General features: G+C 39.4%; 1 protein-coding gene across 2 annotated transcripts in view; it reads right to left on the reverse strand.

The window, feature by feature from the left end:
- MSH2 (mutS homolog 2) overlaps positions 1-27,811 on the reverse strand; it is a 69,485-nt gene that overhangs the window by 22,017 nt on the left and 19,657 nt on the right. For both annotated transcript variants that reach the window (XM_057497234.1, XM_036926047.2), the window contains exons 7-8: positions 25,798-25,997; positions 1,170-1,279 (exon numbers count right to left, since the gene is read on the reverse strand). In XM_057497234.1, coding sequence (XP_057353217.1) covers positions 1,170-1,279; positions 25,798-25,997 — 310 coding nt within the window. The remainder of the gene's footprint in view (positions 1-1,169; positions 1,280-25,797; positions 25,998-27,811) is intronic.

Below are 27,811 nucleotides of genomic sequence, written 5' to 3' on the forward strand. Positions count from 1 at the left end.
CGATAAGGGGTTAACATCCAAAATACATCAAGAATTCACATGCCTCAACACCCAAAAAGCAAATAACCTGATTAAAAAATGGGCAGAGGATCTGAAGAGACACTTCAAAGAAGAAATATGAAAAGATGCTCCACATCGCTAATTATCACAGAAATGCAAATTAAAACCACAATGAGGTATCACCTCACACCAGTTAGAATGGCCAACATCCAAAAGACAAGGTACAACAAATGCTGGAGAGGATGCAGAGAAAGGGGAACCCTCCTACACTGCTGGTGGGAATGTAAACTAGTTGAACCATTGTGGAAACTAATATGGAGGTTCCTCAAAAAACTAAAAATAGAAATACTTTTTGACCCAGTCATTCCACTCCTAGGCACTTATCCAAAGAAAACAAGATTCCTGATTCAAAAAGACATATGTACCCCTATGTTTATCACAGCACTATTTACAATAGCCAAGATATAGAAGCAACCTAAATGTCCATCAGTAGATGAACGGAGATATGGTATATAGGCACAATGGAATATTATTCAGTCATAAGAAAACAAATCCTACCATTTGCAACAACATGCATGGATCTTGAGGGTATTTTGCTCAGTGAAATAAGTCAGGTAGAGAAATACAAGTACCAAATGATTTCACTCATTTGTGGAATGTAACAACAAAGCAAAACTGAAGAACAAAACAGCAGCAGACTCACAGACTCCAAGAAAGGGACTAGAGGTAAAAGGGAAGGGGTTGGGGAGGGTGGATGTGGGGAGGGAGGGAGAAGGAGATAAAGGGGTATTATGTTTAGTACACATCATGTAGGGTGGTCACAGGGAAGGCAATGTAGCGCAGAGAAGACAAATAGTGACTCTATAGCATCTTACTATGCTGATGGACAGTGATTTCAATGGGGTATGGAGGGAATTTGATAATATGGGTGAATGTTGTAACCACAATGTTGCTCATATGAAACCTTCCTAAGATTGTATATCAATGATACCTTAATAATAATAATAATAAAGAACTTTTCCCATCAATGAATCTTCTATGTGCTGTCTGAAAGGTGCCTGACCAAGTGCCAAAATCAAATACTAAAAAGAGAAGTCTGAAAAGTTTTCTGATGTGCCTTTGCTTTTCAGAAATATTCTGCTGTTTGAATTAAAGAGTATAGTGCACACCTGATCCATATCTAAAGTTGTTTCTATCATTTCCTGAAACTTGGAGAAATCAGAACGAAGATCAATAAGAGGAGTCACAAAAACTGCCAACAACAATCGCTGGTGTTTTCCTAAAACAAAGCAAAAAGAAAAATAAATAAGCAAAAAGTTCCTATCCTAATAAATACAAGACTATACAGATCACAAAAATTCGACTGAGATAATAAGCATCATTTGATCCAGAAGCACAAACAGTGCAGCAGGTATCCAAAATTACTGGTTACTCAGGTATTTTAATTCAAATGTTTTTCAATATTGAATTTATTTTATAAAAAGGGAGATGACCTGGCACTCAAAACCTTCTTATTAATAAAACATTGCCTCCCCTACCTGTCTGTAATCCTTGGTAAGTACTACTAGGGAATGTAGAAATGTGACATTAATTACAACTAAATGAATTGCAGTTCTTTGTAGATTTAATAATTGAAAGTCAAAGTCATTAAAGTACCTCTAACTTACCTTATATCCCTAATTTCCATTAACAATACAGTGCTCCAATTAACAGAGGTTAAATTAAGTCAAGTATTTACAATGGAACTTTGCCTGATGCTATTTATGAAAACATGATGGGGAATTATGTGAAAAGGATTAAGTTAAGCAAAAAAATCTGTAATACAAAAGACACGAGACCTGGATGCCAATCCCAACTCTGCTACCTACTGGCTTTGTGATCTGGAACATGTTACTATAGACCCCCCTTTCTCTTTTCTATTAAAACATGAGTAACAGTATTAGCTACCCAGACGGTGAGTAAATGAGGTATCTACACATAACACTTAGAATAGTGCTTGACAATTAGGAAAAGCTCAGCCAACAGTTACCAGGTATTATTGGTTATTTTTGGTCTCCAAAAAATTCCCTTAGAATAATTCTGTAAGTGATCTCTAGCACACTGCATTTTACTACTTCCCCAATAGTTATCAACCTTTCCCAGAAATATCAGTAGCTCTGGATTGAGAAAATGATGAAAATTTAATTATGAACTCAGCAAAATTGTTATAAGGATTCATGTTTTATTACTAATCACAGCACCATCTACACATATTTAGAAAATAGTACATATGTGCGAAACATTATTTAGACAGTCTATAAACAACACTTTGCCCACATAATGTCTGTTGTGCTACAATGCCTGGTTCATTTTTCGAATCAGCTCACATGCTATTGGTAAAAAGGGGATGATGGAAGCAAAATGCAGAGGTAGCACTGGCTCGTGAATGATTTTGTTCCCCCAGCCCATTAATGTTTTGGAACAATCAAGGGCAAGCTTTCACTAAGCTTAAAATAGTAATTTCTAAAAATGATTTAAGGACTGTAATGCACTTTGATATATGAAGGTAATATGACTATTCCTAATTCAGTAATTAGTTTTTATAGAAACAAAATTAGCTTTCAGAAAAATATGATGAGTAAATTATTTTTTTAAAGAAACACACAGGTAAAGTTCAGGCAGTTTAATTCATATTGATTCACCCACTCCAGTAAACTCAAAACAAATGCAATTAAAAAATAAAAGACTAAGCTTAGCAATATATGAAGACGTAAGAGTAGAAGGTTTAATGGCCACTATACTTTTCACTATGTTAATTTATGTGGAAAAAGTAAGTGAGTACAACAAAGGGTACAAAAACACTTGCCAGTGTTTAAAATTTTTTTTTTTACTGAATTCTATGCCTGGTTCATATTTTTTACTTAGATAAAAATGACCTCTATTAGAAGCAAATGCCCTTAAAGGGCATCTCAGGGGAGGAAATAAGAGCCCCAGACATTAAAGCTGTAAGGAGCTGCCTGATGCTGGTGCTGGATACAAATGCAACGGAGATTTATGTGGGCTACTATTTCAATTAAAGTGTGGTAATGCTGTTGTTAGATCATTTAAATTTTTTCGTGTATTTTCGAGGTCTACCACACTCTACGTTTTTCCATAAGTTGTTGTTTGTTAGCAAAACACTTTGAAGATAGAAGGCTTTCCAAAAATATGCACATGAAGTTATACAGAAATACCTGTATAAACTTCACAATCTGTCATCTTCAACATGTCCTCCAGCCCTTCAAATACATAGGCCCATCTTCCTACAGCTCTTCTCAGAGTCAATAAGGCCCCCTCTGAGCTCATCTGGTCTCTTAATCTGCAAGCTTTCACTAGCATCTTGAATTCCTTCGCCTATTTGTAATTTGTACTGAGCCCCATTTGTCAATTTCCAACTAGGCTTCCTTTAAGTGGTTATGGTTTTTTGAAATAAAATTTTAAAAAGCCTGAGAGGTAATTCACATACCATACAATTCTCCAATTTAAAGCATACAACTCATTGGTTTTAGTATATTCACAGATTTGTGCAACTATCTCAAAATAATCAATTTTCAATGTCGCTAACCACCATAGAAACAAGGAACCCTGTAACCACTGGCAGTAACTTACTTACCATACCCCTCCCAACACCTGCTCTAAGTCTAGGTAATCACTAATCCACTTTCTGTATCTAGAGATTTACCTATTCTGGACTGCCTCTTTTCACTTAGCATAATGCTTTCAAGGTTCATCCACGTTGTACCATGTAGTAACACTTCATTCCTTTTTACTGATGAATAATATTCATTATATGGATATGCCACATTTATTTATCCATTCACCAATTGACAGGCACCAATTGGGTTTTTAACTCCATTCTCCACCTTCCATAAATTCAGTTATCACAGCCTAGAAAGCCCTCTACCATCTATTCCAGGGTTCTTAACCTAATGACCAAAGAATCTTGAATTTAAGGTACTACATAAACATTAAAGAGAAGTAAATTTCATGTTCATTTTCTCTAACATCTACCTTGAATCTAGCATTTCCTTCCATCATTAAACATAGGCAAAAAACCAAAGTAGTATTATCCAGGACCTATGTCTTTGTCATTAACCAAAATCCCAGGTATATTTTCATCATATTATACAGTTTTTGGAAATAACCTGAAGCATCACCTAAACTTATTATTAGTTCAAAATTAAAGTAGTAGAACTTCACTCAGATCATGTTATTTAATATATTAAGGACATAGTTCTTTAGTAAGAATTTATGTTTTGATAAGTACATTTCAAAATAATTGGTTTTCTTTGTAACTCCGTTGTATTCTGTGCATTTAAAAACCCTCTTCTGACAGAAGGCAAACAATAACTATCTCTTGAATGGATGACTTAATGAAAGAAGGGAGCAAGGGACTGATGAAGTAATCAATCACTGATTCTTAGTTTTAATACATACAACACTCATCCAGCAAGGATACCAAGGATCATGTGAAGAAATAATTGTTAGTTTCTTAAATAATTCAAAATGTGAAATGTCCAAGTAATCAAATCAGTCAATAATTTCAATAAGAACTACAGATACACTGTCAGCCCCTAAAGATTTATTTACAGATCCTTGAAGATTTCATTTTCAAGAACGCTGAATATTCAATGGAGTATTCAGTCTTTTAAATTGACGCTTTACATGTGAAAGAATGAAACCAGACCCTTATCTTATACCACTGACAAAAAATTAACTTGAAATGAAATATTGACAAACATAAGACCTAAAAACATTAAACTCCAAGAAATAAAACAGTTGAATCCTTGACATGGGTGTTGGAAATGATTTTTTGGATATGACACCTAAACACAAGCAACAAAATAAAAAATAAACAAGTAGGACTACATCAAACTAAAAGGCTTCTGCAGAGCAAATGACATCAAAAACTGAAAAGACAACCCATGGAATGAGAGAAAATATTTGTAAATCATTTATCTGATAAGGAATTAATATCCAGAATTTATAAAGGGCTCATACAATTCAGTAGAAAAAAAAAACCACTAAAAAAATAAACAGACATTTCTCCAAAGACGACTCATAAAAGGCCAAGAGGTATGTGAAAAGATGCTGAACATCACTAGTCATTAGAGAAATGCAAATCAAAACCATGAAATATCACCTCATACCTACTACAAAAACTGTATCAAGAAAAAAGACAAGAGATAACAAATGCCGGTCAGGATGTGGAGAAAAGGAACCCTTGTGCACTGACGGTGGAACTGACCTGGTATAGCTACTATAGAAAACAGCATGGAGGAGCCTCAAAGTATTAAAAATAGAACTATCACATGATTTAGCAATTCCACTGCTGGAAATTTATCCAAAGGACACAAAAACACTAACTTGAAATGATATCTGCACCCCATGTTCACAGCAGTCTTATTTACAACCACCAACACATGGAAACAACCTAAATGCTCATCGATGGTTGCTGAACGGATAAAGAAAATGTGGGATAACAAGAGGACTAAAGATAGCGGCACGAGAGGTGAGACAGAGGCTTCCTCCTAAAACCGCATATAATACGAAAATATAATTAATACAACTAGTCCTGAAAGAGCAACAGGAAAGAGGCCTGCAAACTGCATACACCTAGAGAAAAGAATAAACCTCACAGAACAGGGTAACGTACCAAAGCCGTGGCCTGGCAGGACCCAAGCCCTTCCCCCACCCAGGCTCACCGGCAGGAGGAAGAGAAATGGAGCGGTGAGGGAATGGAGGCCTGGGACTGCTGAATACCTAACTCCGGAGACCTGCTCTGGGAGCACAAACCTACATTTCATAGTGCTTGCATGGTACTCTCATGATTAGGGGGTTGGAAAGCTAAGACAGGCAGAATTCCTGGAGAGACTGAGATTCCAGCCGCTTGTGGAAAGCAGGGATCCATATCCAGCTGCTCTGGGACAAAAGAAAGGCGGGCAGTCTGAGAGACTCCCTAACAGCAAGAGGGCTGCTAAAGGGGAAAGGACTGCACAGAGCTTACTATCAGGAGAAAGGACAGGCAGACAAAATTGTCCGCATGCATTCTGCCCAGCAGGTTGGGAGCTTTCACAATCTTCAGGTGCTCCAGCTCCCTGGGCAGCTACAAAGCCCCAAAGACCCCTTTGTGAAAAGCAGCCTATTACGCCCTTCTCCCGGCCATCTCCACCTGGCTCGCAAACCAGCAAACCCTACCCTGGTGTTAGGGTGGCCAGAGGGAAGATATGTCTACAGCAACTACAAACGCAAAGCATAGAGGCTTATACCTGTGTGCTTGGCCCACTGGTTCAGGCAGTGGAGACAGGCACAGCAGCCGGAAAGCAGGAAACAGCTCTTTCCTCCCCCCAGGCACCAATACCACTCCCCTGGGAACCTCGACATTGCGTCAGGGGCTGAGTAGCTCCAGAGAGTAGCGCTTCTGGACACTAGAGGGCACCATATACAAATATGAAACGCCAAAGGAACCTGGTTCAAAGTAAAATTATTAACACAACTCCTAAGAAAGATTTAAATGACATCAACCTCATGAATCTTCCTGAAAGTGATTTCAAAATAAAAATCACTAACATGCTCATGGAGGTACAGAAAGATATTCAAAACTCAGGAGTGAATTCCAGTCAGAGATCCAATTGTTGAAGAGCACAATGGAGGGCATTAAGAGCAGATTAGATACGGTGGAGGAGACAATAAATGAAATAGAAACTAGAGAAGAGGAATACAAAGAAGCTGAGGCACAGACAGAAAAAAGGATCTCTAAGAATGAAAGAATATTGAGAGAACTGTGTGACCAATCCAAACGGAACAATATTAGCATTATAGGGGTACCAGAAGAGGAAGAGGAAAAAAAGGGATAGAAAGTGTTTCTGAGGAGGTAATTGCTGAAAACTTCCCCAATCTGGGGAAGGAGATGGTTTCTCAGGCCATGGAGTGCACAGATCTCCCAACACAAAGAACCCAAGGAAGACAACACCAAGACATATGGTAATTAAAATGGCAAAGATGAAGGATAAGGACACACTATTATAAACAGCCAGAGAGAGAAATAAGATCACATACAAAGGAAAGCCTATCAGGCTATCATCACACTTCTCAGCAGAAACCTTACAGGCCAGAAGGGAGTGGCAAGATGTATTTAATGCAATGAAGCAGAAGGGCCTGGAACCAAGATTACTTTATCCAGCAAGATTATCATTTAAATTTGAAGGAGGGATTATACAATTTCCAGATAAACAAAAGCTGAGAGAATTTACCTGCCACAAACCATCTCTACAGTCTATTTTGGAGGGACTGTTACAGATGGAAGTGTTCCTAAGGTTTAATAGCTGTCACCAGAGGTAATAAAACCACAGCAAAGAAAGTACAATAGCTAATTACTAAGCAAATGTAAAATTAAATTAACTACCCCCAAAGTCAATCAAGGGATAAACAAAGAGTACAAAATATGATACCTAATATATAAAGAATGCAGGAGGAAGAAAAAGGAGGAGAAAAAAAAGAACCTTTAGATTGCGTTTGTAACAGCATATTAAGTGAGTTAAGTTAGACTCTTAGATAGTAAGGAAGTTAACCTTGAACAATTGGTAACCACAAATCTAAAGCCTGAAATGGCAATAAGTACATACCTATCGATAGTCTCCGTAAAGGTAAATGGACTGAATGCACCAATCAAAAGACGTAGAGTCACTGAATGGATAAAAAAACAAGACCCATCTATATGCTGCCTACAAGAGACTCACTTTAAACCCAAAGACATACACAGACTAAAAGCGAAGGGATGGAAAAAAATATTTCATGCAACTAATAAGGAGAAAAAGCAGGAGTTGCAGTACTAGTATCAGACAAAATAGACTTCAAAACAAAGAAAGTAATAAGAGACAAAGAAGGACATTACATAATGATAAAAGGGTCAATCCACCAAGAAGATATAACCATTATGAATATATATGCACCCACCACAGGAGTACCTACATATGTGAGACAAATACTAACAGAATTAAAAAGGGAAATAGAATGCAATGCATTCATTCTAGGAGACTACAACACTCCACTCACTCTGAAGGACAGATCAACCAGACAGAAAATAAGTAAGGAGACAGAGGCACTGAACAACAGATTAGAACAGATAGACCTAACAGACATCTACAGAACTCTACACCCAAAAGCAGAATACACATTCTTCTCAAGTGCACATGGAACACTTTCAAGAATAGATCATACACTAGGCCACAAAAAGAGCTTCAGTAAATACAAAAAGATTGAAATTGTACCAACCAGTTTCTCAGACCACAAACATACAAAACTAGAAATAAATAATGCAAAGAAAATGAAAAATCCCATAAACACATGGAGGCTTCACAACATGCTCCTAAATAACCAATGGATCAATGACAGAATAAAAACAGAGATGAAGCAATATGTGGAGCCAAATGACAATAATTCCACAGTGCAAAATCTGTGGGACGCAGTGAAGACTGTGCTGAAAGTATATTGCAATACAGACCTACCTCAAGAAAGAAGAACAATCCCATATGAGCAGTATAAACTCACAATTAACAAAACTAGAAAAAGAAGAACAAATGAGGACCAAAGTCAGTAGAAAGAGGGACATAATAAAGATTAGAGCAGAAATAAATAAAATGAAGAATAAAACAATAGAATCAATGAAAGAGCTAGCGCATAAAGGAAATAAACAAAATAGATAAACCACTAGCCAGAATTATCAAGAAAAAAAGAGTCAACACATATAAAGAGAATCAGAAATGAGAATGGAAAAATCAGTATGGACACCACAGAAATACGAAGAATTATTAGAGAATACTATGAAAAATTATATGCTAACAAACTGGATAACCTAGAAGAAATGGACAACTTTCTAGAAAAATACAACCTTCCAAGGCTGACCCAGAAAGAAACAGAAAATCTGAACACACCAATTACCAGCAACAAAATTGAACTGGTAATCAAAAAACTACGTGAGAACAAAACCCCTGGATCGGATGGCTTCATTGCTGCATTTTATCAAATATTTTGTGAAGACCTTATACCCATCCTCCTTGAAGTTTTCCAAAGAGTAGAGGAAGAGGGAATATTTCCAAACTCTTTCTATGAGGCCAGCATCGCTCTAATACCAAAACTAGGCAAAGAGACCACAAAAAAAGAAAGTTACAGAACAGTAACCCTGATGAACATAGATGCAAAAATACACAACAAAATATTACCAAACCGAATTCAAAAATATATCAAAAAGATCATCCATCATGATCAAGTAGGATTTATTCCAAGGATGCAAGGATGGTACAACATTCGAAAATCCATCAACATCATCCACCACATCAACAAACAAAAAGAAGGACAAAAACCACATGATCATCTCCATACATGCTGAAAAAGCATTTGACAAAATTCAACATCCATTCATGATAAAAACTCTCAACAAAATGGATACAGAGGGCAAGTACCTCAACATAATAAAGGCCATATATGACAAACACACAGCCAACATTATACTTAACAGCGAGAAGCTGAATGCTTTTCCTTTAAGATCAGGAACAAGACAAGGATGACCACTCTCCCCACTTCTATTCAACATAGTACTGGAGGTCCTAGCCATGGCTATCAGACAACACAAAGAAATAAAAGGCATCCAGATTGGCAAGGAAGAAGTTAAATTGTCCCTGTTTGCAGATGACATGATATTGTACATAAAAAACCTAAAGAATCCACTCCAAACCTACTAGACCTAATATCTGAATTCAGCAAAGTTGCAGGATACAAAATTAATACGCAGAAATCTGTGGCATTCCTATACACTAACAGTGAACTAGCAGAAAGAGAAATCAGGAAAACAATTCCTGAAGGACCCTCACCAGTAAGATGGCAATCTTCCGGCTTCTCTTCCAGGTCCTCAGTTCCCGACAGCGCCACCTAAAGACCTATCACCTCTCTCCCCACTCCCACTCCCCAGCACCTAGCCAATAGCCACCAGCCCCGCAGAAGTAACACCACAATCACCCCATGCCCCTTCCTATATAACCCAGCACCTTTCCCCAATAAAGCGGAATTCTCCGGTGAATTGCTGCTGTGTGTCGCTCCCTTCCTTTCATTGGTGCCGAAACCCGGGAGACGGGACACCCCAACTGGGCCCCGTCTTCCCCCCAACACCAGCAGCAGCTTGCCCTCGTCCTCTTTTTCCGGCGCTGGCTCCTCACACTCACCACTCCTCTTTGGCCTTTAAGTAAGTTTTCCCCCAAAGTGGGCCACTCTTCCCCGAGCTATCACAGTGCCATTGACTGTGATCGTCCGGCAAGACCCTGATGCTTGGGGACGAAGAAGGAACTCTTCCCGCCTCCGGCCTTCATGGCTGCAGCAGACCCTCAGGCCCCCCTCCAACAGCCATAAACCCCGCCTCAGGCCTTCACAGCTGTGACAGACCCTCAGGCCCCTCCTCCAACAGTAATAAACAAGGTGACTCCTTTGTGGATGAGAACGCTCCCTTTTCCACTCCTTCCTTCTGTTTTACCTGCCGAAATCCGTTCCGTCCGCCGAAAACTCCTAGTACTAGGTACCTCGGACTCCGGCACTCTGCCTTCTTAGAGAAGTCCGGGTGACGACCCACACTTCCTAAGAAACTGACTCGTATACGAGTTTCCGCAGACCACCAAGGATCATCGGAGAGGCCCTTTGTCTCCTTGCGGTCTGCTCCCAGTCCGAGGATCTCCGTTCGTCTTCCCCTGTTTGTCTCCTTCTCTGTCCTTTAGCCATGGGAGCCTCCTCATCCCTCCCTGGAAGTTCACCTCTTGAATGCCTGCTCAAGCATCTAGCCACCCTCTCCCTGACGCCTGATATAAAACCAAAACTTCTCCGCAAATACTGCTCCCAAGATTGGCCGACATAGCCCCTAAACAATAACAACCAATAGCCTGCAAGGGAAACTCTTGATCCTAACATCACTCGCAATCTCTTTAACTACTGCCAGCGCCTGAAAAACTGCAAGGAGATTCCCTATACTGAAGCTTTCTGCCTCCTCCCCCGCCTCCCCCCAAGTTCTCCTAGCCAGCAAGCCACCCCCCCCCCCGCAGAAGCCTCCTGTTCACTCCCTTCCCCCTCCTCTCCTACAACAGCCCCTCCCCCTTCCTCCACCACCATCTCCTCCCCCACCTCACCCCCCTGCAGATCAAGCCTGAGCCTTTCAGCCCCCCTCTAACTAAGTTCCAAAAGCCTCCTCTCTTTGCCCCCATCACCTGTTTCTCCCCCACAGACTGAGCCCGAACCCTTCAGTCCTCCTCAGACTCAGTCCCAAGGGCCTCCCAAAATTATCGCCCCTCCTCCGAGAAGTAGCAAGATCCGAAGGCATCGTGCGCGTTCACGTCCCTTTCTCCTTAAGAGATTTAGCCCAACTTGAGAAACGCCTAAGTTCCTTTTCCACTGATCCCACAACATATATCAGAGAGTTTCAATAGACCCTCCAGTCATACAGCCTCACACATCATGACATTTTCATGCTCCTGGCCAATACCCTCCTTCCTGAAGAGCATAGATGAGTTTGAGACTTCGCCCAAACGCACGCCACCTAAACCCACAGGACTGACCCCACCTATCCCTCTGGCCCCACCGCTGTCCCCGAACAAGACCCACACTGAGATTATAACACCACTGTGAGTCTCCGCTCTCGAGATATCTTCGTCTGCTGCTTAATAGCAAGTCTGAAAAAAACAGCTCGTAAATAATCAATTTTCAAAAGCTCCCTCCGAGTTCTTAGACAGACTCACTCAAGCCCTATTACAGTATACCAGCCTGGATCCAGAAACGCCTGACGGGAGACATGTCCTTATGACATACTTCCTAGCTCAAAGCTACCCTGACATTAAAGCTAAACTCAGCAAGTTAGAACAGGGCCCCACTACCCCACAGACTGAGATCTTAACAGTGGCCTTTAAAGTCTTCCATAACCGGGAAGAGAAGAAGGAACGCTGTAAACAAAAGGCTGATCAGGCCAATTTCCAAATGTTAACCCAGCTGATAAAACCACAACCTGGGCACTCTTCTACAAACAAGCCCCCCACAGGAGCTTGTTTCAAGTGCGGACAAGAAAGACACTGGTCAAGTGCATGTCCCTACCCCAATTCTCCTACCACCCCATGCCCCAGATGCCACAAAAAGGGCCACTGGAGGTCTGATTGCCCAGCCACCCGAAGGGGAGGCTGGACGAACAACCCCCATCCTAAGCCCGCCGTAGTGGGGCTGGCAGAAGAAGATTGACGGGGCCTGGGAGCTTCTCGCCCAACCATTTCCATCACCAAACAGGAGCCCAGGGTTACTTCAGTAATAGATGGTCGCCCCATCTCCTTCCTCCTAGATACAGGAGCCACCTTCTCAGTCTTGCAGGAATACCAGGGCCCTACCACGCCTGCCATTACTCCTGTAGTCGGGGTAGGAGGTAAACAGATTTTCCCATTAAACCCCCCCCCTTTTATGCACAATCCAAGACAATCCCATACCTTTCTCCCACTCCTTCCTGGTTATGCCCCAGTGTCCCATCCCTTTACTAGGACGGGACATCCTTTCTCTCCTCCATGTTTCCATAACTATATCCACTCCCACAGCCCCCAGTACTCCCTTTCTGATGGCTCTCATAGCCGACGACCCCCCTCTACCCAATGAAAGCTCCAGTTCCACCCTCATACATCCTCTAAGTCCCAAAGTTTGGGACATTACAAGCCCCTCCGTGGCTCTATGTCCTCTTGCCTCTATCAAACTACGTGACCCCTCTCAGTATATCTGTCACGCCCAATACCCCCTAACCACTTCAGCCCTCATAGGCCTCCAACCCATCATCCAAAATCTCTTAAACAAAAATTACCTCAGACCCACTCACTCCCTGTTTAATACCCCCATATTAGCTGTTAAAAAAACCAACGGATCTTTCCGCCTCATCCAAGACCTTCACCTCATCAACATGGCCGTTGTCCCTATCCATCCCTTAGTTCCAAATCCATACACCCTTTTATCGCAGATCCCTGCCTCAGCCTCCCACTTCTCAGTCCTAGATCTCAAGGACGCATTTTTTTCTATCCCTCTGGACCCCTCCTCCCAAGATTTCTTCGCCTTCACCTGGACGGACCCATACACAAGACATTCTGAACAACTCACTTAGACAGTTTTGCCACAAAGCCCACTTCTCAGTCCTAGATCTCAAGGATGCATTTTTTTCTATCCCTCTGGACCCCTCCTCCCAAGATTTCTTCGCCTTCACCTGGACAGACCCATACACAAGACATTCTGAACAACTCACTTACAGTTTTGCCACAAAGCTTCCGAGTCCACCTTATTACAATACGTGGACGATCTTCTACTCTGCAGTCCCTCGTGGGAACAGTCTCAACTTGACACTGCCTCCCTACTTAACCTTCTAGCTTCCAGAAATTACCGAGTATCCCCTGTCAAAGCTCAAATCTCTTCCCCTTCTGTCACTTACCTCCGATTTCTTCTATCTCAACAAAGAAAGTCCATTACCTTAGACAGAAAACAGCTCCTCTCTGACCTGCCCGTTCCCAAAACCAAGACAGAAATCCTTTCCTTTCTAGGCCTGGCTAAGTATTTTAGAGCGTGGATCCCTAACTTCTCCCTGTTGGCAAGACCCCTATACGACCTCACCAAGGGCCCCCCTGAAGAACCGTTATCCTCCTCACCCCGACACTCCTTCATTAAGCTCCGTTGAGCCCTTGTGGAAGCCCCAGCTCTACATCTTCCTGATTTGTCGAAGCCCTTCTCATTATACATTCATGAGAAGTCCAGTCAAGCTCTAGGAGTCCTAGGCCAATATTATAGCCCATCCTTTGCCCCAGTAGCTTATCTTTCCAAGCAATTAGACCCCACAGTTCGGGGATGAGCCCCCTGCCTACGGGCATTAGCCGCTGGACAGCTCTTGCAGAAGGAAGCTCATAAACTGACATTCGGGGCGCCCCTTAACATTCTGTCCCCACATCACCTAAAAGATCTCTTAACCCACAAAAGTTTACAGACTTTCCCTCCCTCCAGACTCCTGACCTTACTGTCCTCTTTCCTCCAAAATCCTGTTCACCCCCTTTGCCATCCTTACCCAAATCAGGACTTTTTCCTCCTTTACCACTCTCTTGCTTTTTCTCCTCATTCCTATTGTCTTCCCCGCCACCCCAGCCTCCTTTGTATGGCGATTCAAAGTAAGACAGACTTACACACAGCATCAAACAAAAGTTACTGCCCTCATTGCCACATCAGACTGCCCTCTGAAAAGCTGCTCTGAGCCTTTATACCTCCACTTTCCTCCCTCCACTGAAGTGTTCACTAGCAGCTACCTTTATTCTCCCTACCTCTGCTTCCTCTATGACCAAAGACAAGCCTATTGCAGGCGATAGCAAGACACCTACGGGGGATGTCCCTACTGGTCTTGTGCCATTCACTACATGAGTAACTCCCAGTACCCACAGTATTACTCCTCCAACCGTTTCATGGAATACCCCAACGGCTCATTCTCCTTATCAATCCCAGATCCCTGGGACTCTCGATGGGCCGCCGGAGTCACAGCCTCAGTTTACTATGAGGAGTCCTATCAACCCTTTCCCCCCAATCCTCAAGCCCTCACTCCCTTCTCCGCCCCCATTCAGCAGGAAGCAGTCAGAAAGAAAGCAACGTCCACAACCCCATAGAGGAGAAAGGGGGGAATGAAGGGCCCCCACCAGTAAGATGGCAAACTTCCGGCTTCTCTTCCAGGTCCTCAGTTCCCGACAGCGCCACCTAAAGACCTATCACCTCTCTCCCCACTCCCACTCCCAGCACCTAGCCAATAGCCACCAGCCCCGTAGAAGTAACACCACAATCACCCCATGCCCCTTCCTATATAACCCAGCACCTTTCCCCAATAAAGCGGAATTCTCCAGTGAATTGCTGCTGTGTGTCGCTCCCTTCCTTTCAATTCCATTCACAGTTGCACCAAAAAGAATAAAATACCTAGGAATAAACCTAACCAAGGAAGTGAAAGACTATACTCTGAAAACTACAAGACACTCATTGAGAGAAATTAAAGAAGATACCAGTAAATGGAAACACATCCCGTGCTCATGGATAGGAAGAATTAACATTATCAAAATGGCCATCCTGCCTAAATCAATGTACAGATTCAATGCAATTCCCATCAAAATACCAACAGCATTCTTCAAAGAACTAGAGAAAATAGTTCTAAAATTCATATGGAACCACAAAAGACCCCGAATAGCCAAAGCAATCCTGAGAAGGAAGAATAAAGCAGGCAGAGTATGCTCCCCAACTTCAAGCTCTACTACAAAGCCACAGTAATCAAGACCATTTGGTACTGGTACAAGAACAGACCCATAGATCAGTGGAATCAACTAGAGAGTCCTGATATAAACCCAACCATATATGGTCAATTAATATATGATAAAGGAGCCATGGACATACAATGGGGAAATGACAGCCTCTTCAACAGCTGGTGTTGGCAAAACTGGACGGCTACATGCAAGAGAATGAAACTGGATTATTGTTTAACCCCATACACAAAAGTAAACTCAAAATGGATCAAAGACCTGAATGTAAGTCATGAAACCATAAAACTCTTAGAAGACAACATAAGGCAAAAATCTCCTGAATATGAGCATGAGCAACTTCTTCCTGCATGCATCTCCTATAGCAAGGGAAACAAAAGCAAAAATGAACTCCTGGGACTACATCAAACTGAAAAGTTTCTGTACTGCAAATGACACCATCAACAGAACAAAAGGCATCCTACAGTATGGGAGAATATATTTGTAAATGACACATCCGACAAAGGGTTAACATCCAAAATATATAAAGAAACTCACATGCTTCAACACCCAAAAAGCAAATAACCTAATTAAAAAATGGGCAGAGGGTATGAAGAGACAGTTCTCCAAAGAAGAAATTCAGGTGGCCAACAGACACATGAAAAGATGCTCCACATCACTAATCATAAGGGAAATGCAAATTAAAACCACAATGAGATATCACCTCACACCAGTAAGGATGGCCAGCATGGAAAAGACTAAGAACAACAAATGCTGGAGAGGATGTGGAGAAAGGGGAACCCTCCTACACTGCTGGTGGGGATGTAAGCTAGTTCAACCATTGTGGAAAGCAATACAGAGGTTCCTCAAAAAACTAAAATAGAAATACCATTTGACCCAGGAATCCCACTCCTTGGAATTTACCCAAAGAATACAACTTCTCAGATTCAAAAAGACATATGCACCCCTATGTTTATTGCAGCACTATTTACAATAGCCAAGAAATGGAAGCAACCTAAGTGTCCATCAGTAGATGAATGGATAAAGAAGATGTGGTACATATACACAATGGAATACTATTCAGCCATAAGAAAGAAACAAATCCTACCACTTGCAACAACATGGATGGAGCTGGAGGATATTATGCTCAGTGAAATAAGCCAGGTGGAGAAAGACAAGTGCCAAATGATTTCCCTCATTTGTGGAGTATAACAAAGCAAAACTGAAGGAACAAAATAACAGCAGACTCAGAGATTCCAAGAAGGGACTAGTTGTTACCAAGGGAGAGGGGTGTGGGAGTGCGGGTGGGAAGGGAGGGAGAAGGGGATTGAGGGGTATTATGTTTAGAATACATGGTGTGGGGGATTACGGGGAAAACAGTGTAGCACAGAGAAGGCAAATAGTGAATCTATGGCATCTTACTACACTGATGGACAGTGACTGCATTGGGGTATGGGTGAAGACTTGATAATATGGGTAATCATTGTTTTTTCAGATGAAACCTTCATAAAAGTGTGTATCAATAATACCTTAATTAAAAAAAATTTTTTAAAGAAAAAAGAAAATGTGGTATACATATATGTAATCATATAATTCAGCCATTAAAAAAAAAAGGAAATCCTGCTGTTCACAACAACATAAATGGACATTGAGGGCATTATGCTGACTGAAACAGAGAAAGACAAATACTACATGATCTCATTTATATGTGGAATCTTAACAAAAAACTTGGAAAAAGTGGTTGCCAGAATCTGTGATTGCCAGAGACAGGAGTAGGGAAGGGGAACTGGAAAAACACAGTCAAACTCCCACTGACATGATAAATAAGCACTAGGAATGTAATGCACAGCATGATGACTCTAACGCTTGTCATGATATATATGAAAACTGTTGAGAATAAATCATAGAGGTTCTCACAAGGAAAAAAACTGATGCTGTGTGTCTCAAAAACTGCTGCAATGTTTAGGTCAATAAACATGAGTACTTACATTTTTATGACAATCTAAAGCACAATTTAATCACTGCCGAAGTTTCATCATTTACTATTAAAAAAATTTTAACAAATTTCAGGATAAATTTAAAACTTAAGTGGTTCATTAAGATATACTCCTGAAATGATGCCCCAGACCAGCCTCTAAATCTAAACCTTAACTGGTGAATCAGCATGAATTCTGGGTCTTAATTTCTCTATCTCACCTATGTCTGTGCCATTTATTCAGACTGAGAGAAATGCTAGGTGAATTTAGAAAAGTTAGTTTTCAAGTGGCAGAAACACCAATGAAACTATTTTGTCATGTATATTACCAAAAAAATAAAATGTTGCACTTCCATGATATACCACTTTAGAATTTCCTTTTTATGACATGTATCAAAAACTGTATTTTTGTGTGATTACTTATCTAATGTCTGTTTCCCTCACACACTTTAAGGGCAAAGACAAGACTGTTTTTATACCCTTGAAATAGCCTCAGTAGCAAGCAGTGTCAGCCACATGGTGATTACTCCAAGCGTTTGCTGAACCTTGTTGCTATTTCCTCTTCTCTTTCCCTATCTGGATACAAGTCCTTTGTAAAAGCCTCTGGATACAAGTCCGTTGTTATGACATAAGCAATAAATTAATCAATTTCTGCTAATGTATTTTATCAGTACAGAGACTAAAGTAAAATAAAGAACACTGTAAGCTTTCAAGATCTCTTAAATAACAATGACAAAACAAAGCATCTTGAACTACTGGCACAACCATTCATCATTGGTTTCCCATTCTTATACTGCTTAATTTTCAGTTTCCCCTCTAGCATGTTCACTCTCAAGTATTCACTCTCCCTCTTACATTAAGTGGTATCTTCTTTCTTCCAGAAGTTCCTACCACATGTTAGAGACTGGGCTGAAATATTCATTCCCCACACACAAGCTGTACACTCTTGGGGGAGGTGGGCTGGGGAGAGATGACACAGCCATAAAACAACTAATTACAAAGAAGAGTAGTCAACTATAATGATACAGAAATATAGGCTGCTTTGGAAACACAACAAGGGCAGTAGCATACCCAAATATATGGGGACAAGGCAGGCTTTCCCAAATAAATTACTTTTAAGGTGAAATCCAAAGATGAGGAGAACAAAGCCAGGTGAGACAGTGTAAATTTGAGTCTAAAGGAACAGCACATACAAAGGCCTGGAAATACACATACAAATTGCCTTATATGAGATCTGGGGATGTTCAAGTTCACTTGGACCAATGCAAATTTGTTTTTTTCAAATTGCAGACCTTCTGCCATCATGAAATTTAGTAAATCTTAGCATTTCTAATGAAGTAAAACAGAAAATGTCAAAGTACAGAGCAATGTTGAGTTTCACATATTGTTATACCAATTTACTATAAAATTATTTGTTTTTATATAACCAGTGTGTATGTGCTGTAAAAAATGAAACAGGCCCAAAATGGAGTCACTTATGCTAGACCCAGTCACCAAACCTAGATTGATCTTAATTACAGTTTTGGCTCTCTCAGATGTAGAACCTTAAACCAGTCCATCAGGAATATGTGACCAGTACCAGTTAGGTAGTATGCCTATTAGACCACTGCCATCCCCTAAAGGAAAGTAACCTTGCAATAAACAAACAACTGGCTTCTTTTTGCCTAGTATATAACTTCTGTGTTCCTGCTCTCTTCTGCCTAGGAAAGTCTTTCATTTTATACAGCTCCTGGGAGAGCTTTTCTATCTGCTAGACTGGATGCTATATCCATGAATCACTGAATAAAGTAAAAAAGAACTTTAAAATTTACTCAGCTAAATTTTGTTTTTTTAACATGTTTACACACACCCAAGGGTATGCATTGAGTCACAATGAAAATGTTTATCCTACTGTGATTCATGGTCAAAAACGTCCCACACACACTGGTAAATGAGTAGTAGTAGTAGTAGGGAAAGGACAGACAGATAGGCAGAGGCAACAATTTATAAGTAGCTTTTTAAACCAGTTTAAACTTTAACCCTAGTTAGTGAAAAACCCCTGAAGGATAACACATCTACACTTATGTTTGAGAAAGACAGTTGGCTGAAGCAAAGAGAATGGATTAGAATGACTCACAGAGGAAGACAGGTGGAATGCTGAAATTTCCTTTCCAGTCCGAACTTCATAGATGACGTTTTTCCTTCCTCTCACTTCTCATCTTATCTTTTGATAGATAGTAATTCCAATGTCTCTTCCTCTCTTCCCATTTCTACTTAAATCATTACCTTCACTATCTTGAATCTTATATTCAATGATAAAAGCTTTCACTTTATTACTATATTCTTGGGCCAAGAGTCCTATCCCTGCCTCTGTCCCTCCATTCAAATGACCTTGCACTAAACATTTCCGAAGAAACACACAAACTAACTGCTGTAATAAAAAACAATTGGTGTTGGTGAGAATGCAAAGAAATTTTCTTATAAACCTTATGACTGGAACTGTAAATCAGAACCATCCTAGAAAATTTGTCAACAGTTATTTGTCATTAAAATGAAGATTAGGAGAAAAGTCTAGAAGGATTTTAAAAATTAAGTTGTTCCTCTTCTAGAGCTAAACTGGGTCACTGACATATAAAAAATAGTAACATTTATATTATTTTTTTTATTAGTAAATGAAAAAAATGCATAGCCTGGCCCCAAAATTCTAGGAATTCACTAACAGAAAAAAAACAAAATCAAACCACCAGAGAGGTATACAGACCTTTATAGTTTCTGCATAATAATTTCCTGGAACTTGAAAATAACAACAGATGTTAGCTGAAAGATTAATTTTTAAATTATAATGATAAATTTTTACTACTTAAAGTGTCACACAACAGAGGTTATTAACTTACTGCAACTGACAATTAGTACTGTATACATTTTTATCCCACCAATATACTGTTACATTTTTGCATACAGCCACTTCTGTTATAGTGCAACAAATCCATCCCTAAAAATCACAGTACTATGCAAAAATGTACAATAAAAAGTTTATAAAGAAAAATGGGGTTAGGGCACAAAACTCAGAAACCTCATCAGTGATACATTTTAAAATAGGAACCTAATAAAAACTTGCATGTTTACACATTCAATTGTTAAAAAATACATAAATACTATAATGCGACATACTTTACCTTGCAGAAGACCCAAGGTTTGCTTGTGGAGGTTGACTACCAGAAGGCTGCAGCTTGTGAATTACTGTGAAATGGTGAGAGTTGTCTGAAATGGGTACAAAGCAGTAACCCCAGGTGTGAGTAAGTGTGGCTCATAACACACACAAGGAACTGAGATCAGCAGCAGATGTTTGAGGTACATGTGTCTGTTGTGTCTTTGTACATTTTGTGTATTCCTACATTGCTCGGTTCAGCTGGATGTAATTTTCTGCATTCACCCAGTGTTTACCATGGACAAAACTGCACATAAGCAACACAAAATTCACACTCTGCTCAAACTGTTGCCTAGCATATGAACCACACTAGAACAAACCTATGTTGTCAAAGCAAGTGTTACTGCTGAACATAATTTTGTTTTAAAGATTGAAACAATATATACCAAAACATAATAGTGATTATTTCTGGATGGTAGAATAATTACCTACAAAGAATTTGTGCTGTTTTTATAAACTGACAAGGATGAAATTTAAAGAAAATACATTCACAGGCAGAGAAAGACAAATACCATATGATTTCACTTAGTTGTGGACTATAACAACAATGCAAAACAAAAGGAACAAAACATTAACTCATAGACACTGAGAAGTGACTAGCTGTTACCAAGGGCAAGGGAAGGTGGTGGGGGCAGGAGGAAGAGGGGAAGGGGAAGGGGATAAAAGGGCACAGTAATTCTCAGTCACAATATAAGTTATCATGGGGACTGTTGAACCACTGTGATGTACATCTGAAAGCAACATAAGATTGTATATTAATGATACTTTAGTAAAAAAATAAAAAATAAAAAAAGGAAAGACTGGGATAACTGATAAAACTGGACTGGACTAGAAAACTGGGTCAGTATTAAAATGTTCTGATTTTGATCATTTAAAAAATAAGTAAGTAAGTAACTTCAAAATACAAAATCCAACCAATTCTCTAAATAGTAGCTTTATGGGTTAAAGTTTAAAAAGTGTTCAATCAGTAAGCAGACTCATTTCCATAAATGCCAAATAAAATGCTTTTCTATTCTTATCTTCCATTTAGAAGGAAACCAAGCAATGAAGTGATTATGTATTAGATTAATATGCCATGTTATTTAGGGGTTAAAAGCAATGGAGATAAGCACAAGGTGCTACAAAAACCAGAGAAAGAAACCTCTAACTCTGCATGAGAAGGCCAGAGAAGGATGGCTTCACAGAAAGGGTAACATTTCAGCTCATCTTGGAAGTAACAGTAGGGGTTCATCATGTGGACGAGGTAGCAAATAATACTTAAGACAGAAAAAACATGCACAAAAGCATAAACAGGATATAGCATGTCTGAAGACGAACTAGTGCGCGGAGGCCAAGACCTTAAGAGAGGGAGTATGGGGAGGCTGAACAGGGAAGCTGTGGCCAGGCTGTGTGAAGGAATGGGGCTTCTTCCTGTAAGTTACAGGAAGCAATTAATGTGTTCTGAATGAAGGGGAAGAAATTACATCATTAGATGAGCTAACAAAGATTACTATGGTCCATTGAGGACAATGCACAGACCAGGGAAAGGAAAAGAACAAATGGAAGGTTATTAAGAAGTACATTAGAGACACAGATGATTAAACTACACAGGAGGAAAAGGAAGGGTTATGTACCTTATCATGATAGCTGTTACAATAAAATAATATGGACATTTTAGAGTTGTTTCAACCACTGTGAGGAATTTGCCCTAAATGTAGAACACCATTGTTTTAGGTTCTGCCTCAACTTTTTAATTTTAAAAGAAATGAGGAATAAGGGAGGCCAAGCATATTTTTCAAATAGCTGTTTATTACAGGAGAAAGATGATATAGAGGAGAGTGCTTATCCTTCAAGGCACATCTACTTTATACTTCACTGTTGCTGCCCTCTGCTGTCTCTGGATTACTTAATTTTCATTTTTTTCAGGAATAACATTAAAATAAACACTAAATCTAGAGTTAATCAAAAACTGAAAAGATCACAAGATAGCATGAAAACATAATCTCTAGCAATACACTGATGTATTTTTAAGTCATGGTTTTGTTTTGAAAGACTATATTTGGTTTATTTTCTTCATAAGCAGCTTCAGTTTTGGCTTTCTCCATGAAATCAGTAGCTAAAGAGATAGGTTGAACTCTTCAAAGTGCCATTCTGCTGTTTTTTAAAAAATTTAGAAAGGTCAATTAGGTTCCCAATGCTGAGGGTACACCTAGGGTCTCCAATGTTCCATGTTATAGAAAAAAATGAACATATAGCTCTTAGCACAACACCTGGAACAGTACTCCTCCTCTGATATTTTCTAGGATGGTGACTTCAAATACTTTTAACTAGACATCAGTTGCCAAACTGACAATGTGAAGCATTTGATTTAGATAATATTATAATCTCTCACAGGTCTATATAACTTAAGTGCAACAGCAAAGAAAGCACAGAATTATTGACTTGTTGCAAAACTCTCCTCAAGCACATTAGGCCACACATATGTAGGAAGTTGAGAAAGAAAGCCAAGCTACTCTTAAGCTCAATTCCTAACTTTCATGCTTTTCCTAGGGAAGGAGAAAGACTCTCCGGATAATGTGCACGGCAATATTTTTTACCTTTCTGAGGGTCTAAGGAAGGTGGTTTACATGTGCTTTTGAGTATCTGATGAAAGTTATAGATCCTTTCCCCCAAAAAAATACATATACACAAAACTTTGCATAAAATTTCAGGATCATCTCAAGAACTCATTCAAGAATCCCAGCTTTAAAGTTCCTAGTATTGAGTATAAAGCAGGTCAAAAACAGATCTTAGAGAGTGGGAGGGGAAACTTAACAGAAAGGCAAAAAAATAGAAGGATCCACAAATTCCACTTCTGGGTATATATCCAAAAAAATGAAATTATTTCAAAAAGATACCTACACACCATATTCACTGAGGCATTATTTACAATAGCCAAGACATGAAAACAACCTAAGTGTCCACCAACAGATGAATGGATGAAGAATATGCTACATACACACACACACACACACACACACACACGTGCACGTCCTTTTTATTCAACCGTAAAAAAGGAAACCCTGCTATCTGCAACAACATAGTTGGACCTTGAGGGCATTATGCTAAAAGAAGTATCAGAGATAGTCAAATACTGTGTGTTCAACCTATATGTGGAGTCTAACACAATCAAACTCATAAGAACAGAACAGACTGGTGGTTGCCAAAGGTGGGAGGGAGGGGGAAAGGTGAGAAGAAGTCAACAGGTACAAACTTCTAGTTAAAAGATTTAAGTTCTAAGGACATAATATACAGCGTGGTGACTATAGTCAACAATATTGTATCATGTATTTGAAAGCTGCTAAGAGATTAGATCTTAAAAGTTCTCAACACAAAGAAATAAAATATGTAACTGTGTGAGGTGATGGATGTTAGCTATACTCATCGTGGTAATCATTTCATAGTATATACATACATCAAATTGTTATGTTGAATATCTAAACTTATACAATGTTATATGTCAATTACATCTCAATAAAACTAGAAGAAAAAAAGATTGTCAAACTCAAATGTGAAACCTGGTAAGATTAAGGACTGGACCATGTTCAGTGGATTTAGTAATGAGTAAGTTATTTAGTAAATGTCATTTCAGTACTGTGGTCAGGGCTGGAAGCCAGTTGAGTGAATGAAAGATGGAAATGTAGGCTTTCAGAAACTTGGCTGGGAATGGAAAGGAGGAGAAAGATACAGGTATAAGGATAAGGATGCCTTTTTTTATTATGTGAGGGAAGAGATGCATAAGCAAAAAAACGGTTCAAAACAGCTGATCGAAGTAGTAAGAGTGAATTATTTAGAGAGCCTATCACCATGACTAGACCCTGATTATACCCAATACTGGTCAACCCCCTTGTGCTTCCAGTTGAACCTATTGGAATGGAGCCATAGGATACGGAATCAGAAAAGTATACCAATAGAAAAGAGTTTATGTATAGGATGAGAAAATATAGGTACATGGGTAAATGTGGCTGCCTGAGCCACACTAAAGAAATCAGGAAACAAAAAATTTAAAGACCCATTTTCTTTAATTCTGCTTTGGTGAAACTAAACGTAGTCACAGAGCCTGACTAGAATGAGAAAACTTTTCACACTGTGGTACTTCGAGAATATAAGCATTTAGTTGTCTTACACATTGCTAGATAAATAAGGGAAAGGTTACCATAAAACTGAAATTAAATCTATAGTTATTTTGTACCCTGTCATTATAAAGTTGAGTTTTATTAAGTCTATCCGCAAGAGAATAAAGCTTTCTCATACATTGAGAAGTTTGATTTAATACTTAAGAAATGCTGACTTTTAACTTAAAATGCTCTATGTATTAGACATGAAACTTTGTAATTATTAAAATGTTTGCTGTAGAAATGTGTTCACTTAAGGTTAGAAACTATGCTTGTAAGAGCAAGTTAATTTGATCCACCCATACTGTATTAACTAACATGTGACTTTGTGAACTTTATCCTGGTAACTTCACTGTGACTTCAACTGTTAGAAAGCACCAAGATCCTTTGTCTTAACCTTCTTCATAGGCATGCTGGAAAGCGTAATTCCAGCAGGCCTGGAATTAGCCTGCAGTTTTCTTCAGTCCCTGCACAGCAATAACCCTCAGTCAAGGCACAAAACATACTCAATGTATATGTTTTGTAGTCATGGCTCCAATATTCAGGTGGTTTGTTCAGTTTGTCAGCATTGTTTGTGAGTGATATGGTCTCAGGGAGCGCCCAAATTGCCCCCAAGAGTTCTGTTACAGAAGCTAGTTATGGAACAGGAGTATCCCGACACAAGCAAAATATAAAAAAGCCAGCAAGACTCCATTTTAGGCAACCTGATTTTAAGGTGTTCTGCATACACTGGTGGTCCCTGATCTGAGCAAGCACAACTCACCAAGGACCTTTCAAAAGGAGTGAAAACAGGAACCTGTACCTGACCTCCCTGGCCACCTCACTGTGGCAGCCTTTTGGCTAATGCATTATTCTTACTTTAGTACTGCTGCTGGAGTGTATCCTTTCCCTGGAATAAACCATACACTTTTAAGCACTGTCATTTGGGTATGCTGAGTCCTCCCCTTAGCCACTAAATCCTGTCCAAATGCCACTGTTAGTGCAACAGGCCTATTAATAAACCCAGTAGCCCTAACATGCATTTCTAAAAAGCAAAAATGTTAGTTGTCTCATGATTTCAAGCTTCTGCAATACAGGCCTATTATTAGAAAAACTTAAGAGTCAACAGAACCAACTTGGTAAGGAGAGTTCACTTGCCAAGTATACTGAAAGTGAAGAAAACAAAATCAGAATCATTTTTGTTACCTTCATATTTTTCCAAAGCCTGAATAACATTAGGGAGTTGGTTTATACCCTGATAGATTCGGTAACAATCTTGTAGGTTTGCTGCTTGTCTTTGAAATTTCTTGGCAAGTCGGTTAAGATCTGGGAATCGACGAAGTAAATCTTCTTGTAAACTCTGCCTCAATTCTGCATCTTCTACAAAAGCTTCCACTAAATTTAACCTGAAACAAATTACACTGGAATTAATCTGAAATATTTTAGTATAAAATTAAAATTTGTCAAATAAGTACATAAGAATTCTAAATGAATTCAAAAATTCCATATGAGAAGTTTTAACCTTTTCTGAAATAGCTTTATATAGAGGATGGAAAGCTCCACAACACTATGATGTAAGCAGTTTCTGATTGGTTAATAACCAAATTAATGTTTAGCTAAGTACTAACGTAAGATACTGAAATATACCCAATTTTGCTTATCTTTCATTAAATTGGCATTTCCTAAAATTTTTTGTTATTGGGACACTGTTGTTACTGACACATTATTGAACAGTAAACAATGATCTTTAATGAAACAAAATTATAAGAATGCTGCCAAATCCAATACTTATTCTATCGGGTCTTATAAATTTTCAGAATGCATTCTAAAATTACCTCATGACAGTATAAACCAAAATTTCTAATTAAAAAACTAAAATAAGTTTATTACTTCCTAAAATCAATAATTAAAAGCTTATTAGAATCAGTGGCTTTCCATTTTTTCCCCTATAATCCACAGCAAGAAATATGCTTTTACATTATGATCCAGCACATGCATGCATAGATATTATAGGAGGCAGAATATGTCACCTCAAAACATGCTACTTTAGTGTCTGTAAGGACTATTTTGGGCTGAAGACAACTAAGAAGAAGCAAAAAGAAAAGCTCTCTGTCTTTTTCCTATTGCCTAAAAGCAGAATAAATTAACAGAAGTAACCCCTTTTCCTTCTTTACCAAGGACAAAGTTAAGCACAACTTTAGACCCTCACCAGCCTGGAACTGGCAACAGAGGAATCTACACAACAAACTAGGCTTTCTCCACCATCAGTCTCCCATACATTTGCCTTCCCACAATTTTCAGCCCTGGGAATTAAAAATCCTTTTCCTTTGTCTTGTCATTTCTCTGAAAATGTATTGTTCCTTTGCTAAGACCACTATTACATAAGCCTAAATTCTAAGCAACCCTGGAGTTACTTATCTCTGAGTGCTCCCATGTATAAACAAACTTCTTTTGTTTTTCTCTCGTTAATCTGTCTTTTGGACAGATGCACCCCTATGTTTATTGCTGCACTATTTACAATAGCCAAGATATGGAAGCAACCTAAATGTCCATCAGTAGATGAATGGATAAAGAAGATGTGATACATATACACAATGGAATATTACTCAGCCATAAGAAAAAAACTGATCCTACCATTCGCAACAACATGGATGGAGCTAGAGGGTATTATGCTCAGTGAAATAAGCCAGGCAGAGAAAGACAAGTACCAAATGATTTCACTCATATGTGGAGTATAAGAACAAAGGAAAACTGAAGGAACAGAACAGCAGCAGAATCACAGAACCCAAGAATGGACTAACAGTTACCAAAGAGAAAGGGACTGGGGAGGACGGGTGGGAAGGGAGGGAGAAGCGGGGGGAAGAAGAAAGGGGGCCTCACGATTAGCATGTATAGTGCGTGGGGGGCATGGGGAGGGCTGTGCAACACAGAGCAGACAAGTAGTGATTTTACAGCATCTTACTACGCAGATGGACAGTGACTGTGAAGGGGTATGTGGGGGGGACTTGGTGAAGGGGGGAGCCTAGTAAACATAATGTTCTTCATGTAATTGTAGATTAATGATACCAAAATAAAAATAAAAATAAAAATAAAATAAAATAAATAAAAACCTGTCTTTTGTCAGTATAATTAATTTATAGTGCCTCAGCCAAAGAACCCAGGAGGGTAGTAGGAAAAAGAAATTTTTCTCCTCTACAACAGGCTTATATAATTAAAACAG

This window comes from Manis pentadactyla, chromosome 2 (assembly GCF_030020395.1).
Source record: "Manis pentadactyla isolate mManPen7 chromosome 2, mManPen7.hap1, whole genome shotgun sequence".
Classification (NCBI taxonomy): Eukaryota; Metazoa; Chordata; class Mammalia; order Pholidota; family Manidae; genus Manis; species Manis pentadactyla.